At 32.1% G+C, this 20,624-nt stretch overlaps 2 protein-coding genes across 3 annotated transcripts; both read right to left on the bottom strand.

Annotated features, from left to right (window-relative positions):
- Positions 1-893: 893 nt before the first annotated feature.
- On the bottom strand, positions 894-4,928 carry LOC110628219 (pre-mRNA-processing factor 17). Of its 2 annotated transcripts, XM_021774767.2 has the most exons (2): positions 3,116-4,927; positions 894-1,269 (listed from the first exon to the last, which is right to left on the bottom strand). In XM_021774767.2, the coding sequence occupies exons 1-2, from the start codon at positions 4,864-4,866 to the stop codon at positions 1,263-1,265; spliced, it is 1,758 nt and encodes a 585-aa protein (XP_021630459.1). In that variant the 5' UTR covers positions 4,867-4,927; the 3' UTR covers positions 894-1,262. The 2 variants fall into 2 exon arrangements, with proteins under 2 accessions (XP_021630459.1, XP_043804922.1); XM_043948987.1 differs by lacking the exon at positions 894-1,269 and having other exon boundaries at positions 3,112-4,928.
- Positions 4,929-6,381: 1,453 nt separating this feature from the next.
- LOC110627925 lies at positions 6,382-8,826 on the bottom strand. Its single transcript, XM_021774326.2, has 4 exons — positions 7,786-8,826; positions 7,447-7,644; positions 7,277-7,368; positions 6,382-7,186 (listed from the first exon to the last, which is right to left on the bottom strand). The coding sequence occupies exons 1-4, from the start codon at positions 8,539-8,541 to the stop codon at positions 6,463-6,465; spliced, it is 1,770 nt and encodes a 589-aa protein (XP_021630018.1). The 5' UTR covers positions 8,542-8,826; the 3' UTR covers positions 6,382-6,462.
- Between the last annotated feature and the right edge of the window lie 11,798 nt (positions 8,827-20,624).

The following is a 20,624-nucleotide window of genomic DNA, read 5'->3' as shown; positions in this document are numbered from 1 at the left end:
TTACTTCATTATGTAAATTAAGTTCGGATATTTAAAACAATTTAAAATATTTCAAAAGTACAATTATATATATATATAAACCATTTTTTAAATAATAATCACATTAGACCAGCATTAAAAATAATTGTTATATCAACTTTTGGATTTATCTAAATTCTCAAACCCCAATTTTAGATTTAAGAGTCACCGTTTAGATTAAGATTAGTTTTCTGAAAATGATTTTTGGACTTTTTTTATGAACTCAAATTTCAGTGTGTCAGCGTGATATATTTTTAACTAAGGCACTAAATTCATTTTGCAACATATATTTATAGCTTATTTACGTCTATTTTTTTTTATAAAATAATTAAAATAAATTATTTAATTACTTCAAATTTTTAACAGAAATATGTTAACACTCTTAATAACTCAAGTAATAGCTAATAGCTAATAGCTAATATATTAAATAGGCGTGGGTGAATATATTTTATTTTAAGTACATGCTTCATATTTTAAGGTCTCATATATATTTATTCTAATTTTTCTGTCATTTTCTTTAATAAAGCATCAACTCTTTAGTTTTCTTAAGATATAAATTAATTCAAACCGCATTAAAAATTAAACTAAATCATCATATTTTAATTTGATATAACATTTTAATTTTATATATAAATAGTTTAATTTTAATTTTTAAAAAATAAATATTAAACCATATTGTCGGTTTTATTTGATATTCAGGCAAAATATACTGTGCATACATCAAATTTAATAAATTAATAAATTACAATGTTAATAAAATTTTCAAAATATAGAAAAATATTTTTTTTAAAAAAAATCATTTTCCTTTAAGATTTAAATTTTCTTTTAACAGTTGTGAAAAATATTTTTCTATTTTCTGTGAAATAAAAGGCCCCTTAGAAATTAAATATAATCCTAAACATTTTTAAATGAAGAGAAGGACCAAATACATAGTATTATACTAAAGTACACAGCTAAAGCATACAAGGCTGGCAAAAAAACCTCAGGTAGACATTACTAAAGATACAAATATGGTGCTGTGCTTTGATATGATAATCTACACTTTTTTCTAATTTCCTCATCAATTGGCACACTAGATTTCAGTGGAGAAAAATACAATGTTGCGTTCAGGATTCCTATGGTCACTGTGTAGCATGGTACATGTAGCCCTGGATGTGGCAGAATATGCATAGCCTTTCCCTCTAACAGGGTGGCTGAACTGGGCTCATCGACTAATGTCCACATCTGGGCCATGGAGATCGAAATTAGTCCCTGCAAAAACATGAAGCAAAGTATGAAAAATGTTATATCTTCATTCAGAAAGAGACAGCAAGTCAGCAACATGTGCGTGAGGAAAACGATCGACTTTCCAAATGCTGCTACACAGATTAATGATGTTGAAAATAGAAGGGATCATGCCGTTTATCTGTCTAGCAGCACCTACTGCAATTTCAAGCTTATGCGAAAACTCTTCATCATAACTGGCAAAAATTTATGTTCACTCATCCAATGGTTGAGATTTTTAAGGCATACTAATGTTGGCAGTGGCTCCTTCCTAGTGGGCATGCTGAAAACTTTATTGAATATGGAACACAAATTGGAAAGATATAATTGTCAACAGGACCTTAATCCAACAGGAACTAATCAAATTCCAGGCTTTTATAGAAAGAACAACTTCAATATCAAATATCTGGTTATGAAGATTGATGTCCAAGGTCCCAACAACAAGTTTAAATGAAGTATGCATTAATTAATATATGGGGTTGTGCACTTTAAGCAAATGTTTAAACAGAAAATGAAGAAACAAAACAACCTTGTACCAATACCATCCATCAATTTGGCATTGATGCATAACCAACCATAATAAAGACATTAGAATAGAATATTCAGGCTCTCATGTGTCAGGTAACATGAATTTTTGCACATTCAGGCTACGTTTGTTTTACAAATATTTTTTACATTTTTTAGCATTTGGGACATTCGAAAAATTTAGTCTAACGAAAAATATTTTCCTTGTCAAAGAAAAAATTAAGGCAGTTTAAGGAAAAATGACTTCCTCTTTTCAAAAGAATTTTTGAAAAAGTTATTTTCCACACTTTGAAATCCTTACTAAGACCTCTATCTATGAATTTGTTAATATATTTTGTTTTTTACATTAAAATTAAGCAATGGAAAATAAAATATCTTATTGGAAAACATTTTCCACGAAAAATATTTTCTAAATACAAGTTATTTTTCGCAAACAAACAGAGCCTCGATAAAGAAATGAAAGTGGTATTTGGTTTCCAAAGTACAAAAAACCAACACCAAACCATTCAGTGAAACTAGGCTGGCCAAGGTCAGTTCCAGGCCTGAGCCGGGTGCTCCTGTTCATGGTTCAGGGGGGACGAAACCAACTCTTAAAGTAGTTAACATTCCCCCTAGTTTCGGTTTGATCAAATTCAATGGTAGACTTTTTTTTCTAAGAAAAAAAGTCTAGTTTGGCCTGGAATTGAACCAACCAGTTCCAGTCCAGTTCACTTCCAGTTTTGACTGCCCTGAAAATGGCTCTATGCCTCTATCATACTTAGGATAAATAAGAGACCATTTAAAGAGGGTATTAAGGGTATATGATTAGCTGTTAATCTTTGAGAAGAATTAGAGTTCACAACCTGCTTCAGAAACTTATATGCAAATGCAAATTGATGGTTTTCAATTTCATATTCTAGTGCTTCAAAATAACATCCACAATTGCAAGAATCGTTGCAGTACTTTAAGGAAGATAAGATGACTATAAATCTAAAATATAGTTTAGAAATATACATTTCTGAATATGAATAGTGCACTCATATCTTTTAATATAAAATAAAATAAAGCTAAAATGATGAGAAGAAAACATCAATTCAGTTACCTTGAAATGCAGTTTTAGACTTTAATTTGTTCCTGAACTTACAAAAGGTACGTGTTTGTATACTAATATTATCTAGATGTTAATGGCTTTCATGGAGGTTGACACTATCATTGAACGGGTTCAGCATACACAAACAGATATATAGCATGAATAAGCAACATCACCAGAACATCTACAAACAAAAGAAGATCATTTAGTATGAATGTTCCAGCAAGAAAGATTACTCACCAGTACTTAATCAGGCCATCCCAACCGCAAGTTGCAACTTTACTTTGCTCCAGTGGATGCCACTCACACCCAATGCTCACTCCCTCATGACACTTGAGAGTCCTGAAAACTTTGCAACTCTTCCAGTCCCAAAACCAGCACTTACCCTCACCATCTCCTGACATAACAAACCGTCCATCTGGAGAAAAATTGACTTGACAAGCATAACCTGCCACAATATGTCCGGCAAATCTCTTTTTCTTATTCAACTGAAATCTTTCCCTGGTACTGTAAATGAGAATCTGGTTATCCAAACTCTGAGCTGCAAACCAATTTGTGTTGGGATGAACAGCAATTGACGGCATAGAATGCATGTGTGGTTCACTTATATACTTAATAACAACAGGGATCCCAAATTCCCATACACGAAGTGATTTATCATCGCTAGAGGTAACAAATCTCCTATTATTATCCACAAAAGTAATGGTATTTACTGCCCCCAAATGTTGATCGTACTCCTGAGTGATCTGGCCAGTATTCATATCCCACTGAACAATTTTCTTATCACTCATACCCGCCAACAGAATATTCTGCTTATCATCATCAGGGTTAAGCTTAACAACATAAGGGATCTTCCCTGTGGAAAAAGTTGAGATAACCTGCCCAGTCTCTGTATCCCAATACTTAATATTTTTATCATATCCAGCAGTCAAAAACTTAGTCCCATCATTACAAAACGAAATATCTCTAACAGCCTTTGAATGACCCATATAAGTTCTCATACACTTACCCGAATTGAACACATCCCATATCTTCACCTTGGTATCCATTCCTGCCGAAAGAATCAAATGCCCATATTTGGGGAAAAACCTTATTGCAGAAACTCCCTTTGTATGCCCGCTCCATGTATGCACAAGTCTCTTTGGTATATAACAATGATCATTAGTAGCTTTAGCATCTTTGGGCGGCGCAATCCAGGATCTTCCCTGATAATCCCTCTCTTCTTTGCCGTGAAAAGTGCTCTTATCAGCAACAATCTCTCCTTTTTCACCTCCAGCTCCTTTCTCTTCTTTCTTCTTAGCGTACTCCTCTGCGTACTTCTTCTGCTCTTCTGTCAATTCCGTTTGCAAACCTTCCTTCTTGCCTGCCCATGGGCTCTTTCTATTCTTCAACAACCATGCATCACTAGCCGGATTATCGATCTCTACCCTATCTACATCCATGTCCTCGTTCTCACCCTCATTCTCCTCGGTTTCCTTCTTCTTTTCAATTTTTCGCCTCTTCTGCTCATGCTGCGGTATATTATAAACCGATATGCCATCATTTTTCTTTAAAGCATCCAAATCGCCGACATAATTATTACCTTCGGAAGCCGAAGGGTCAGCGGCGTAACCATACTTGTGGAAGGTGTTGTACTGCTCATCGAAAACGAACGAGTCGATGGCGGCGTCCTCGACGAAGCCAAGCTTGTGGTTGCGCATGCCCTGGGCGATACCGTCCTTGGCGTAGGGATGTGCAGGGCCGTAGATGGGAGCCCAGAGCTGATCGTACTTAGGGTTAAACGCGACGACATGGTGCACAGGATCAATGGGCTTAGAGATGGTCTGGTTGGCCTGCGCTACCGTTAGGGCTAGCATCGTATCGTCGACTTTCGGGGCGGCAGATTTGGCTGGAAGGAGGCGTGGAGGAGATGAATCCGGTGAAGAAATAGGGTTCTGGACTTCACGTCCATCCAATTCGTCATCGCCTTTATAACTTTGAAGAAGATCCATGCTTGAATCTCAGATTTGTGAAAGAGTGCTAGGGTTTATGGAGAAATTAAGGCATCGTCGGGAGTTAAAAGGAAAAAAAATAAAGGTAAAATATCTAATTTAACCCTTAAAGTATTTGATAATAATCAAATAGTGCTAAAAACTTTTTTTTTTCCAAACACACCCTTTAAAATAAGTCAAAGAAGCCTTGAATTTTTTTAAAATAAATTAAATATACTTTAGGAATATATATATTTGGTTCAAAAATAAAACAAGTCCTACAATTTCTTTTTGAAATTAATAAAAAGTTAATAAATTATAATTTGTTTTAATTTAAATATAAATAAAATTATTCATAAAATATTTCAGTGAAGTTCTCATATATTATTTTATATAATTGATATGTAATATACTGTTAAATTTGAATATACTGTTAAATTTTTTTTTTTTAACTAAATATGCTGTTAAATTTGAATACTATTTAACTCGATGGACTTCTTAGATTGGGTGTTGGTCTGGCTCATGGTAATTTTTCTTTTGTGGGGATATGGAAATATAGAAATGGCTTTACCCTCTAACAATTAAAAAAAAAAATTATTTAATACATTTCATTAGTATGAAAAAATTCTATAATTATAATTTTCTATAAAGGTATGTTTGGTTCAATTTTAATTCTTTAAATTTTATAGAATTTAATTTAATTTTATATTTTATATGTTTGGTTTAAAGAGAAATTGAAATCCAATTCTAAAAATTGAATTTCATGGAATTGGTTATAACTAAAACCAATTCCTTCAAAATTTGATAAGATTTAAAATGAATTCCATAAAATTTACCTAATAATATTTTGTGAACCGAATATAATATAACTTTTTTTCTATTACCATTTATTTTACTAGTTAATTAAATTAAAAATTAAAAAATTAATAATTTCAAAATAAATAATTAAATATTAATTTAATAAATAATTGTATTTTTTAATTTTTTATATTATTTTATAAATATTAAATAAAAATAATAGATACTATTAAAGAACCGGTCATCTATTTTAAACTCAAAATCTTTTGAATTGATTTAATGAAATGGGAACTTTTCTACACAAGAGTATAAGGTAATATCAATTTTCATGTTAATTTATTTTGATTTTATCAATATATTGTCAGTAGATTTATATTTTATTATTTATGATTATTTATTCAACATAATTTTTTTTACAATAGAAAATTATATATATATATATACTTTACTCTTAAAGATAATTCAGAAACTAGAGGGCAAATGAATTTCAATTTTAAAATTAAATCAGATAAAAACTATATGAAATTGAATTAAATTATATCAAATTAAACAACCAAATTTACACTCCTTCTAAAAAACCGATAAAGAAAAAAAAAACCTGTGTCACTGTCACAAATTTTAGATTTTTTAAACTTTGATCCAATCCTGTTACTTGAAAAAACATCCTCCCACACAAGGGTTAATTTTTAAACACTACTGACATGGAAATAGAACCCATATATACCCGAAGATATAGTGTCAGCTACAATAAAAGCAGCATCATCATTCCCAAACAATTGGAATACAAACAATAATCCATGGTAAGAAGTATTTCTTTTTTCAAGGGTTCTTCATCTTAATCCTCAGCTTTCTGGCTATCTGTGCTGCCTTGGGATGAACTGACCGCTTGTTGCTATCACACTGTTCTACCTCCACCCAGTTAATGACTTTTAGTATAAGAGATTGAGGAACTTTCTTAGCATCCTCATCTGCAGCTCCTTTAGATTTCTTTATACCATTTTCTAAAGCTTTTTCTATGAACTCCATAAACCAATTTCCAGCTTCAGTCTCAACCTCCTTTCCCAATCTTATTGTATTGCTTAAACTGCAAAATGCTGGTATCTTGTTTTCATCATTCTCACTAACAGCCTCAAGGGGAAGTTTTCCAAGTGGAGTTGATGGAACTTTTCTCTCTGAAGAGGCCTTTTGGTTGGCAGTTGAACGTTGGAGTTTACTCAAAGTTGTCTTCTGTTCGCTTCTTTCAGGAAATGCAGCAATTGATTTGTATAGAGCTGCTCTTCTTTTGGATGAATGTAATTCTGAGTTCTTGGATTGGTCCACAGAGTTGTGTACGATTTCGTGTAAGATGGGGAACTCATCCTCAGGTTTTTTATCTTTTTGTTCAGCTTTTGGGTTTTGAGCAATTTCAGAAGCTGAAGTAGCTGCTTGAATGGACACCATATCTGTAATTGCTTGCAAAATTTGGTGATGGAATTCCAGAAACTTATCAAAACAAGCTGCTGGAGCGTCTGGTCTAGCAGATTTGCTTAAGTTCGAAAACATCCTACAATAGCACAACTCAATTTCACATTTCACCCCAAGACAAGCAATTGAACAAACAAACAAGTGTAAATGGATAAGAGAAGTTCAATACTTCAAAGATCGAACTAAAGTTTCGGTAGCTGAAGCGTCTCTAAGGGCCTGGAGGGCTATCTTTTGGGCTGTTTCTCGCTGCTGCACAGCTTCCTGTTAGGCAGAAAAATTTAGCAAACAGAGCCAAAGAAATAGTTAATCTAATATAAGTGCTAGGAATCTTGAGTTCACCTTGCCAAGTATGCTTAACTTTCCAGGCAAATTTATAGGTAGACTTGTGCTATTATCAGAAGCAGATTTAATGGATTGAGACTGTGGCTCTGGGGCCGGCTTTGAGTTGGAGGAGTTCTGTGATTCTCCACCCATTTTGAGGGAAGCCACCACTTTTCCATTCCTCAAACTTGGCGGTGGAGTTGAACTTTTATTTTCCTGTAAAAGCACAATATTTTATTTTCCATGGAAGATTTAAGCACTAATACTGAATAAAACAGAACAATAGGCCATGACTTGATATGCATAATATTTTTTTTTAATAGACTTGATATGCATAATTGAGGAAAATGTACCTACAGATGAGTTGAAGGGACTACTTGGGATTCTAGCCTCTCGTTCACAGACGCTCTTGCTTCTTGGAAACTTTGATGCAGAAGTTACGGCGCAGCTTTTTCTTAATAATGCAGGACTCTCTCCTTTAGTATCCACCATTTTAGCAAGCAGACCACCACCAAATGAACATCTAATTGCCGCACTTGCACTTCCGTCTTTGCCCATTCTTCCTCTTATCAACGGAGATGCTGGTTTTCCACAGCTTGTCCTCTGTTTCACCGGCGTACACTGATCAAAATCCAAAGGAACTGGCTTCAAAACCATCGGAGACGAAACCCCATTCTCCCCTGTTCCCCAAGATCCTCTCCTGTGACCTGAAGCCTTCAAGTTGGGATTTTGTTCACCTTTCTCTCGGAGACCCATTAATGGTTCTGGTGTGCCAACCAACGGGTGTCTCCCTGGAAGCGGCTTTGCTCCTTTAACAATTGGAACCGGAGATCCCGGCTCCAATCTATCGACATAAATGAACTGGCCTAGCTGCATTTTGTTGCTGAGGACAAAGTCATCTTGCTCAGAAGGAAGACTGACATAGATTGAGTGCGAAGAATCAGATATTTTAATGTAGAATCCGTGTTTGGGAAAGAGATTTTTCTCATCAAGATCAGCTGGGACTATATCAGTCACCTGGAGAAGCGAGCTCCGGTGCTCACTCGTGGGTTTTGTCCCTGTATTCATCCCATTGAGAAGCTTCAGTAGAATTCCAGGTGCCAATGCCGCCATGTTCAAAGAAATTGCTCAAAATCAAGAATCAAATTCAGTTGATAACAACGAATTCAAGAAATGCAGATAGAATACGACTGGTTAAATCAAAGATCCTGAAGAAAGATCAAGAATGCTGGAAAGAAAGAGAATTGTCAGTTTAAAAAGAGAGTTAGGTCTTCAGTTGAGGTTGTGGGAGATTTCATGGCTTGCAAGGATTGAAGAAGTGAAAAAGGAAGAGTGGTAGGGCACTACTGGCTACTGAGAGGGCGTTGGCAACGGTAAGTAGGAGAGGCCAAAAGAAGGAAGGATAATTTTTTTAAAAATTTTGAGATTTTTGGAACGTTAGAAGCAACGGTCATGTGGACCGGTGTGCGTCAATTCGTAACAAATTTGAATTGTAAATTAGAAAATGAATACGTCGTCGGTTCACTCGTGTACGTTCTTTTGCTCGTGAGCGATTTAATAATGGAAATAGGAAATGCGTGACCAAAAACGACGTCGAACATCTTGGGCATTCTAATTTATTGTGGTAAGGTAACCTCTTATTGAAAACTTGTACCATCACTGTTAATTTTGTAAGATGAATATGTAGAATAATAAAATTTAGAACATATTTATTTCAAAAATTCACTTTGATTGCTTATAAGAATCAAGTTTATTTAAATAGTTAATATTTATGCATATTGTTAATTAGATGAAATAATCATTACAGAATTAGGTTTTTAGGAGAGATAATATTTAAATATATTAAACATGCATTCAATCTTATTTAAAATGACATGAACTTTAATTTTATTATTTTAAAATGTACAATTATTTGTAGCTTTACATTTCAATGATTTAAAATAAATAAAATTTAATTTTAGAAGTGTTTACTAAGTTTAAGTATTAAATTAGTATAATTTAATTAGATTTTCTCTTTAAAAATTTTGAGCTCATATATTTGAGAATTATAAAATATTTTTATTTCAATCAACTATCTCTTAAACTGTAAGTTTTTCAAAAATTATATAAAATTAAAATTGATTATCAAAATGAAATACATCTATCTAAAAAAAAATACGTCTATCTTAAAATAAGGTACGATTATTTCCTTATTGTTAAAATTTGAAATTTAACATTGATATTATTTGAAAATATCAATTTCTCTAAGTACGAAATAATAATAGTATTCAATTAAATAGAATGACTAAGCATATCTGGAGTTGTTTTTCTATAACTCATACAATACTTGATACCCATTCTATTAGATTTGATTCGAGGTTTTCGATTATTTATCTATTATATGAATATTGAAGTTTATTTAGTATTGACGGAATATAATTTTTTGTCCCTTTCAATATAAAAATTATTATTGCTATTATTGCGATTATATGATCACTGCTATAAGATCTCTCTTTTAAATTTATGTATCTACAAAAAAATAAAATTACTTATATGGTAGCCAAGTTTCTTTCAAAACTCACATCTATTTTATAACTTTTGCTAGTTTTTCAGGTAACTATATAATGCAATGCTTTACAAGTAAAAGTAATAATAATAGTACAACATAATCGTAGAATTAAAAAAAATACCATTAATTTATACTTATTATTTGATCTTTATTAATTATAACTAAGTCATATTTAATTTAATTTATCAAAATTTCTTTTCTTAAAAACATGAATTTACAATACAAATGATAAAATTAAATTAAATTTTAATCATGTTAAATACTTTTCTCATTTTATTTATTTACTAATACTTAATGATCGCCGAATCTCGTTACTTTTGGATAAGACCGGACTAAAAAAAACAGTACTAATTCAAAATTTATAGAGTTTTTTTTTAGTTGACCGGTCCAATATTTTAAATCTCGGTTCAGGCGTGTGAGACAGACCGAGTCGCTCGTGAGCTCAGGTCCGATGAAAAAAAACCCAGTCTGGTGATGTGACATGATGAAGGATAGTAAGTCCAGTCACTCCGCAGTTCTGATCGCATGTGCGCCGGATGAATTAAATGGTCGTTTGGCTTGGAGAAGAGCTCTGACGCTTTCAGAGACATATAATACAAAAAGGCCGTTAGAGATCACTAGCAAATAAAAGAAAATGAATAAAAGGAGGAAACACCTTCTTTCCATCTAAGTTTTTAAACACACCTTCTCTCCATCTAAGTTTATACTGGTAAAATTTAATTCCCTATATTTCAGACCATCAATACTTAAAAAGAAAAAATAAAAAATTATATTTTAATATATTGCAAAAAAATAAAAAATATTAATAATTACAAAATATAGAGATTCAGAGGATTCCTGTTGAGATCATTGCAATACTTCTCTTTGAAATTTTGCTTGATGACTATACGCTTTATATTCAGCCTTTCAAACTTAAATTTAGATTATTTGAACATGTCCATTATAAATTTAAAAAATAAATATACAAGTTTCTATATATAAAAGTTATGTTAGAATTCATATATTTATATCTTGAATTCATAATAAAATGAATCATAATAAAATAAATCTAAATAAAAAATTTTTTATAAATTAAAAGAAAATACATTCTTCCTTTTTCACATGAGAAAATTAATATAAAAAAATTAAATTAAATTAAGTTTTTTGAAATCTTTAAGTAAAAGATAAATGTTTATATTTACGTAATTATTATAAAGTTATTATAATGTGTAATATGCCTTTATAACTCCAAACATATTATCTATTTAAAGATATATTGAATTTAGAAGAAATGAAGAATTAAAATAATGTCATATATAGCTAAATATGGGAAAAATTAATTAAAGTGATAAAAAAAATTGTAACAAAAGCAAAATTTGTCTTCATTTTTCTTTTAATTGGAAAGAAAATTTAATTCATCAGTATTTTCATAGTTTTTGTTGAATAATCAAAATTTATCATATGGTGTAATGATATATTCACACACAAAGCCCGTCATTCCGACCACTCGATCTTAGCCTTATATAAGTTACAAGAGTAATGGAACCTTGATGAAATTTAATTTTCTTTTTACATAATTTATTTTTATAATAAAATAATTTAACTAAAATAAAAAAAAATTTAAGTTCAAAAAATTAAATTTTTTATTTAAAAAATTATTAAAAAATATTTTTTTATAAAATTCTTAATTTTAAATAAATAATAATAATTTATATTTAATTTTTTTAACAGCGATACTGTAAAAGATTGAATATAAAAATGATCATTTCTCAATTTTAGAGTGTTTTACCTTTTTATCTTATTGTTTTTTATTACCATAAAATCTCAAAACTCCTAAATACAATAAATTTTCTTATAGTAAAATCCATTTATTTTTATAGAGGAATTTTACACCAATCTCATGATTCCACATGAAATTATTTATATAGAAAGATAATTATTGCATTTGGATTAGTTCTAATTCGGACTAAAAGTTAATTCAAATAAATGAGTGTTTATAACTCATATAAGGGTACATTTTATTAATGCGTGACATACATACAGTAGATTCAATATCGAATGGAGAGACTCTGATATCATATTAAATTTAAATTAAATTTAATTCATCTAAAAACTAATTCAAAGAGAAGAGTGTCTATGATTCATATAAGAGCCATATTATCCCTTTTCACATAAAATTTAATAATAATTTAATAAAATTTAAATAATTATATAAAAATATACCCTATAACCAAGAAAAGTAAATTTAAAAAAAAAAATCAAATAATTTTTTAAAATAACCATTTCTATCTATATATTGAATTCATTTTGATAACACAGTATCACCATCCCATTTTATAAATTTTCCATTTCTATGAGCCCTGCAGTATATTCTCTCATTCCTCACTCTGTTTTTCCATTCTATCTTCCAAACATGAGTATCATCATACGTGGCTTTTTCTAATTTTTATTTCATATTTTTTTTAGAGCGTGTCACTATCACGTGTGAGTAATGGAAAATTTATCAAATTCTAGCGTGAGTGATTTTGTTGAATGTTTTAGAAGTTTAAAATTTTCATTTATCTCTTGATCCTGACGTTGATAATTACGCCTGACAATTAAGACTTTTATAAAGGTTATTTTATATTTTTTCAATAAAGTCTTTATTTTCACTCATTTAAAAAACATTTTTAGACATAAATATTAAAAGTAAATTTTTTAAAAAATTTCAAAATAATCATAAAATTTAAAATTCAAGTTGAATTAATTTGCTGTCTTTAAAATTTTTAAATTTAAATAATTTAACTTATTACCCGTATGATAATTATTTAATTTTATATATATTTAATTATTTTAAAAAATATATAATATGAGTCATAATCTATTAAACTCATTTTTCTCTAAATTTATTTTTTTTAAATCTAAATTATCTATAAAAACTATTAAACTAGTTTAATTATAACTCAGAAATTTAAAAAAAAAATTAAATAGTTCAATATATAATTTTAAATTATATAAATAAAAGTAAACTAAAAGACTACCACTTTTAAAAATAAAAAAAATTATATATAAATAAATTAAATAATAAGGGGATAACTTAGTTTATAAATATTTTGAAAAGAAAAAAATTATCCAAACATTTCAAGTGGAAAACTAAAAAATTAGAAGTAAACTTTATGGATTAGAATATAATAAAGAAGTAGGATATGTAAAAATAATATTTGAGATAGTAGTTTTATATATGAGATAATTATTACTAAGTTTTATAATTTTTAAAATTTTTTAATTTGTACGTCCCAATTCCCATTTAAAAAAATTATTAATTTATTTTTTATATTAAAATCACTTCAATAAACTGTATTTATAAAATTAAATTGTTTAATAATTTATAAAATAAAATAAAATAGAATTATAATACTCAATTTATATACTATTATAATATAAAAAAGAAAAACAAATAATAATAATTTTAAAATAAATAAAAAAATATAAATAATAATTATGAAATAGATAGAATATCATTTAATTTTATCTTATAATCTTATTTCTAATATAATCTCTCATTACTCATTATTTTTATAGATGAATATTCAAAATATCTAATTGTATTTAATAAAATTAAATATTTTTAAAATAGATATAATTTAAAAAATTATTTTTATTAATATTTATATAAAAAATAAAATATATAAAAATTATAGAATAAAAAGAGTAATAAATTTATATATTTTAACGTTAATAGAATTTTAAAAATGAATTCATATTTTAAAATAAAAAGTTAGTTTACAATTTTTTCTTTAATGATAAAAATGTTCTTAGTTATTTAAAATTTTCAACGTTCTAAAAGTAAAAAAATGTGAAAAAAAAAAAATCTAAGAAAGAAACACGAGATTACTGACTTAGAATCATCCATCTATCTATAATACATGTGAGATATTTTTCGTGATGTGACAGAAAATGAGTTTCAATAATACCTAAGTGCTTAATAATTAATATTAAAAATGTGATTTTTTTCCATGTTATTAAATTAAATATTAAGATTAATAAAAGAAACGTATATATATAAGTTGATTAATTCAAAATTTGGGTGAGAATTGAGATTATTATTTTTCAGACGATTATATTCCAACTCGAGGACTTTATAATTCATGAAACTATTGACTTATATTATTTTTTAGATTCACACGTGTGTGCAGATATATATATATATATATATCAATTATCAGTAAAATTTTAAAACATAAATATATAAATTTAAATAATTAAATTGTAAGTAAACTTTTGTGCCTTTTATATGATAGCCTGAATAATTCAATATATATATATATTAAAATTTATTAGAAATCAATGGAAAACTTGAGGAGGCCAATTAATAAAAAAATAAATAAAACTATATTACTTTTTAAAGATTTTTTTATTAATAGTTAGAGAGACTAATAAAAAAATTGAATAATTAATTAATAAAAAATTTAATTTTATTATTTTTATTAATTAATATTTTTAAAAATATTTAAAAAGACAAACAGAGATTATAACGTGGCGTGATAAGGTGGTACTCCCACCATTTCCACCACTTATATTATTATATATAAATAAAAATAATTTAGTAGGTTGATAATTATTCACTTATAATTGACTTATTTAATATATTTTAATAATAAATATTTAATTTTATTAATTAAAAATAAATGTATCTTAGTAGTAAATTTAAAAAATTTTAAATTCTACTCTTCAATTTTTAATTTTTATTTCAAAAAAAAAATTTATTCATGTCACATAGTATTCCGAAAGTATAAATATGGGGCTGAGTCCTGATCAGTACCACAAAATTATAGTTTTAACTTTTGCTATAGATTGTATTCTTTCAAAATATTGTATTTAATCCTTTAAAATTGAATATAAGCTTCAAAAATTGCTAAACTATGTGGTTTATAGTATAAGATTAAAAAATAATCAATATAATTTAATTGATATAAAAATTAAAGATTAGTAACATAATAAAAGAATATAAGTTTATTAATTCAAAATTTGAGTGAAAATCAAAATTATTATTTTTAAAAAATCGACCGCGATTACATTTTAACTCGAGGAATTTACAATTCAAAGATTTTGTAAATATATATTAAGTTGATATTATTTGAAGGACTGATATTTGAATTCTTTAAAAGATTTGAAATTTCTGGGTAAAAACAAAGACAGATCAAACAACCAGTAGACGATATGCCAGAAGGAATGACTAACCTACCTGATGGAAGCAGGACTGGGGTGCTCGAAAGCTCAGAATGCACGATTTCTTTAAAGTGCTCAGAACATCTGAGAGGATTAAGAGGAATGATGGTATTTTGTTTATTCGGTTTCATTTAAAAGAATTGAGAGGCTTTTCAGTCTTTTACATGGGGTCAAGATGTTGAATTTGCTATTAAAGAGCAGACGTTGTTCTCTGCCATTTGTTGATCTGTAATTGAGATTCTACTCGTGTGTGGTTGTTCTCTTCTTTGTAACTCATCAAAAATAAAGGGTTTCTCTTCCGAGATGTAGGACGATCCTCAAATATCGATTCAAACTTGTAAATCTCTCTGTGTCTTCTTCTTCTCTGTTTTTCTTTTTTTTTTTTATTTCTTTCTTGTTTCTATTATGTTGCTCACCAAAAACCACTTTCGCATATTTGTTCGGTATTTGAGTATCGAGGAATTACAAGTAGTATCAAAGCGCTACAACAAGTAGTATCAAAGCCACGGTTTGTGAGCAGGGAGGTTCGTCGCAAGTTAGTTTTTTTGGAAAGTCAGAGCATGGTTTGTGAGCGAGAAGGTTCATTGCCGGTCAATTTTCTTGAAGGCTGGTTGAGAAAAGAATGGCATTGACGATACAGAAACTTGATGTTGAGAAGTTTAATAGGAGAGGAGATTTCATGCTTTGGAAAGAAAATATCGAGATAAGTCTCAAGATCATAGGGCTGCAAGATGCTCTCAATGATGATCTAGAAACATGAAATCTTGAGGAAGAAAATGAATCTAAGAAACTTAAAACTCCAGTTCAGAAAAGAATTCTTTCTTTAAATCCTGAAACTTTGAAATCTTCTGGGACTGTTTCAATCATCACCTTGGATCAAAAGGCAAAATCAAAAGAGAAAGAGATGTCAAATAGTCAAGAAGAGAAAGGAGTAAGAAGGTAAGGAATTTGATAGTTTTGTGTCTCTCGGATCAGATTCTAAAAAAAGTGATCGATGAGAAGATTGCTTTTGGGATCTGGAAACTTCTGGAGAAACTCTACCTGGAACAATCTTTACCTAACAGAATGTACTAGATGCAGAGGGTTTCAGACTTCAAGATGGATGAGGGTAAGACTATTGAGGAGAACTTGGACGTTTTCTAAAAGATGTTGTTCGATTTGTAGAATCTACAGGTTAAGGTGGAGGAAGAATTCCAAGCAGCGACAATATCGACCGTGACTTTGACTTTGATACGGAGCTAGAGTTTCTAACTACGATGCATCTGTTGAATTCTTTGCCTCCTCCTTATGAATAGTTGAGGGAGGTTTTGAAGTCTTCAAGAACCAGTATCACAACTGAAGAGGTGAAAACTGCAGCAAGATCCAAAGAAGCATAACTCAATGCTCATAAGGGTACAAGAAATCAGGGTGAAGATCTGATAGTAAGGGGAAGGTCTGAGTATAGAGACAATAAGAACAGGGGTAAGAAAAAATTGAGGGCAAGATCGAAGTCCAAGAGCAAAGTAGAATTGTCACGGTCAGCAGCTTGAGCTGCTAGCTTGGCGGATTTGCAGCGCAAATCTGTCCCACATCGGCAGAGAATGAGAAATTGAATTTGTATATAATAGCTAGCACGAAACTACTAAATAACTTGGGTTAACCATTTTGAGCCAAGTGGAAAGTGGGTCCAAAAGTTATTTGGGCCAGTTCGGGCCCGGCTGTTTCAATTGGTATCAGAGCCACTCTGGGTCAGAAAAATTGTGCGGAGCTAGTGGGCCTGCGAGGAAAGGGCTACCCGTGAGAGACGAGGTGGAGCCACCCGAGGTACTAGCGAACCACAATACCCAAGGGTCCGGTCCTGGTTAGCAATTGTAATGGATTCAGTTGCGACGAGGACGTCACAAAATTTAGCGGGACCGAGTGTAACGGTCAGCAGCTTGAGCTGCTAGCTTGGCGGATTTGCAGCGCAAATCTGTCCCACATCGGCAGAGAATGAGAAATTGAATGTGTATATAATAGCTAGCACGAAACTACTAAATAACTTGGGTTAACCATTTTGGGCCAAGTGGAAAGTGGGTCCAAAAGTTATTTGGGCCAGTTTGGGCCCGGCTGTTTCAAGAATGTTGGCATTGTGGTAAGAAAGGTCATTTTAAGAAGGACTACTACTTAAGGAAAAGCAATCAGAAGGGTTCTCAGAATGAGAAGGGTGAAGCAGCAATTGCAAATAACAATATGCAAGATTCTAAAATTTTGACTGCAGAAACTTTAGAGGTATTATCCATCACTGAGTTAGAGATTAAAGAACAGTGGATATTGGATTCAGGCTGCACATTCCACATGACTCTGAGAAAAGAATGATTTGCCATATTTGAAGAAAGAGATGGAGGCAGAGTCGATATGGGAAACAACACAAACCTACAACGTCAAAGGAGTTGGAACAGTCCGGATCATAATGATGGCTTGATTGTGATGTTAACTCAAGCGAAGTACTGTAACGACCCGAAAATCGGACCACTACCGGCACTAGGATCCAGGTTTACTTAAGGTCGTCGGGACCCGTAGCAAGCCTGCTATACTCTTTGTGTACCTGTAAAATCCCATACATGATCAAACATTTACTGTAAAACTTAAAACTTTGCTCTGTACCAAGATTCAATCTGTGCATGCACTAACTCTGAACTCTGTGCACAGACCCCTTCTCTAGAGCCCTCATCAAATACTCTAGTTGGGTCCACATAATATCAGTTAAACCTGGTTTTCCTTCTCATCAACAATCATTTACATAAACAGACCATGTATACAAAAAGGGATTTACAAAACATAAGAGTCAAGTACAATACTAAACAATGCTCTATATATTACTAAAACATCTCATTTACACTATTACATGTCCACACTATGCTATTACAAAAATCTTTACTCTTTCTGTCCTCTGCTGACTTCCCCTGAACTTTGACCCTGCAAGACTGGGGTTAAGGGAGAGGGGTGAGCTACTATAGCCCAGTGAGTAGAACAATAAAAACATGTTGTAAACATGCTCTCATGGAATGCATCACTTCACAAGTAATCACATACCGGACGGACGGAAACAAAAATCCCTCAATACTGTGCCCGGCCCGCGATGGAGCTCCTCAAGACTTGATAATCTGTGCCCGGCCCTTCGGGCTCCTCAGAACTTGATAGGAGGGCTAATGAATCCGAACTATGTCCGTCCGCAAGTTCAATAAATAATGCAATACACATATTAGTGAATTCTAATGCAATCAACCTATTGCAGAATCATGGTGCATGATACATGCTAAAAGCATTTAATTGCTCATATTAAAAGATTAAGTTTCGTTCCACTCACCTCTGGCTGACTCTAAACTGACTATGAATACTCTGAAGCAGTGCTCACTGCTGATCTCTTCGGTTCCTCTGGTCCGTTCCTACACCGGTGGACTCAAATGAGGGACCAAACTAGCTCAAGAACATCTCTATAAAACTCTCCAAACACCCCCTAAAACACTCACATAAAGCATGCAAAAGAAGGCTGGACAGGACACTTTCGGCGGCAGGTTCGGCGGCCGAAAGTCCTCTCCAGAGCCGAAACTCATGCACCTTCGGCGGCCGAACTTCACTTTCGGCAGCCGAACCCAACTTCGGGGGCAAGGTTCGGGGGCTGAAAGGCACTCCAGAGCCGAAAGTCTCAAACCTTCGGCGGCACTTTCGGCGGCCGAAACCCCCCTCCAGAGCCGAAAGTCTAAACTTTCGGGGGCGGGTTTAGGCAGCCGAAACCACCTCCTTAGCATATTCGGCGGCCGAACCCTCCTTCGGCGGCCGAAACTGGATTCTCCAGTAAGGCAGAAACGTGCTCTGCTTCATGCAACCCAACCTCCAAACTCCTCAAACATGCAACCCACAACTCACAACCTGCATATACTCAAGTCTAGGCACAAAGGGGTCCAAAAACTAACTTAAAACCCCAACAAACATCACAACTCAACACTTAAACATGCTTTGACCAACAATCAACCAAAAACCCTACTAACCTCATCATGCATATCTACCCATACAAACCCCATAAAACCTTCATAACTTATGAAAAGAAGTTCAGAATCTTCACTTACCTCTTCCAAACGAGAGAATAAACGATCCCAACGTGGAGATATGGAGAAACTCTCCCTCAAACTCTCCAAACTTCAAAACTTTGGTTTTTAGCTCAAAAGCTTCAAAACAACATAAAACTCATCAAAACTTGGAAAGATTTGAAGAAAACATGAAAATCATCCAAGGAAGATCATGGTCTCACCTCTGTCTGTGAACATGGAAGAAATCTTATCCATTCACCGACCTAGGGCCTTTTATAGGTGGCTGGCCAGACCACCTTCGGCGGCCAAACGCGATTCCGCAGGCCATGCATGTTCGGCGGCCGAAAATCACCTTCGGCGGCCGAACCTGGCTTTTCCTCCTTGGTGCTTTTCTTTCAAAAACTCATTTTCTTTATACTTAAAACCTTAAAAACATCTTAAAACTTAAGAAGACATAAATATTTCCCTTCTAAAGGGTTTCGACATCCGAGATTCCACCGGTCTGTAGGAATTCCGATGCCGGACTCTAGCCGGGTATTACATGCTCCCCCCCTTAAGAAACATTCATCCCCGAATGTTCCTCAAACAACTAAACACATAAAAAGGAGGAAAAAACTAACCTCAAAACAGATATGGGTATTGCTGGAGCATAGACTCCCGTGTCTCCCAGGTGCACTCTTCTAGATTGTGGTGGTTCCAAAGGACTTTCACCATTGGAATTTCCTTGTTCCTCAGCTTTCTGATTTGCGTGTCTAGGATTCACACTGGCTGCTCTACATAGGTGAGATCTCTAAGGATCTCTACATCAAACTCACTAAGAACCTTACTCGGATCTGACACGAACCTCCGAAGCATAGAAACATGGAACACCGGGTGAACTTAAAACCTTAAAAACATCTTAAAACTTAAGAAGACATAAATATTTCCTTTCTAGAGGGTTCCGACATCCGAGATTCCACCAGACTGTAGGAATTCCGATGCCGGACTCTAGCCGGGTATTACAAGTACATTCTTGAACTCAAAAGAAATCTTATTTCTCTTGGTGCACTGGAATTGCAGGATTACTGGTACAAGGCTTAGAAAGGCATAATGAAGATTGTCAAAGGCTGCAGAGTTATTATGAAAGGAGAGTTGATATAAGGTCTGTACGTTTTGCAAGGCAAAACTATTTATGGTGAAGCAAATTCATTCGAGGCTACTCATGATCAAACTTGTCTTTGGCACAGCAGGCTTGGACATATGAGTCAGAAGGGAATGGAGACTCTAGTAAAAAAGGGTTTGCTTCAAGGTACTATTCTATTATCTCTAAGTTTCTGTGAAAATTGTATATTTGGTAAATCTCACAGGTTGTCCTCTGAGACCGAAAAGCATATAATAAAGGAAATTCTTGACTACATTCACTCAGACCTATG

This window comes from Manihot esculenta, chromosome 12 (assembly GCF_001659605.2).
Source record: "Manihot esculenta cultivar AM560-2 chromosome 12, M.esculenta_v8, whole genome shotgun sequence".
NCBI lineage: Eukaryota > Viridiplantae > Streptophyta > Magnoliopsida > Malpighiales > Euphorbiaceae > Manihot > Manihot esculenta.
The sequence above is the reverse complement of the archived record's forward strand: the minus strand, read 5'-3'. Positions and strand labels throughout refer to the sequence as shown.

Excerpts from the sequence above, each read along its gene's own strand:
- LOC110628219 (XM_021774767.2), bottom strand. The coding sequence starts at position 4,866 with ATGGATCTTCTTCAAAGTTATAAAGGCGATGACGAATTGGATGGACGT.
- LOC110627925 (XM_021774326.2), bottom strand. The coding sequence starts at position 8,541 with ATGGCGGCATTGGCACCTGGAATTCTACTGAAGCTTCTCAATGGGATG. Across the intron at positions 7,645-7,785 it reads GTAGTCCCTTCAACTCATCT|GAAAATAAAAGTTCAACTCC; the intron begins GTAGGTACATTT and ends GTGCTTTTACAG. Across the intron at positions 7,187-7,276 it reads ACTTTAGTTCGATCTTTGAA|GATGTTTTCGAACTTAAGCA; the intron begins GTATTGAACTTC and ends GTGCTATTGTAG.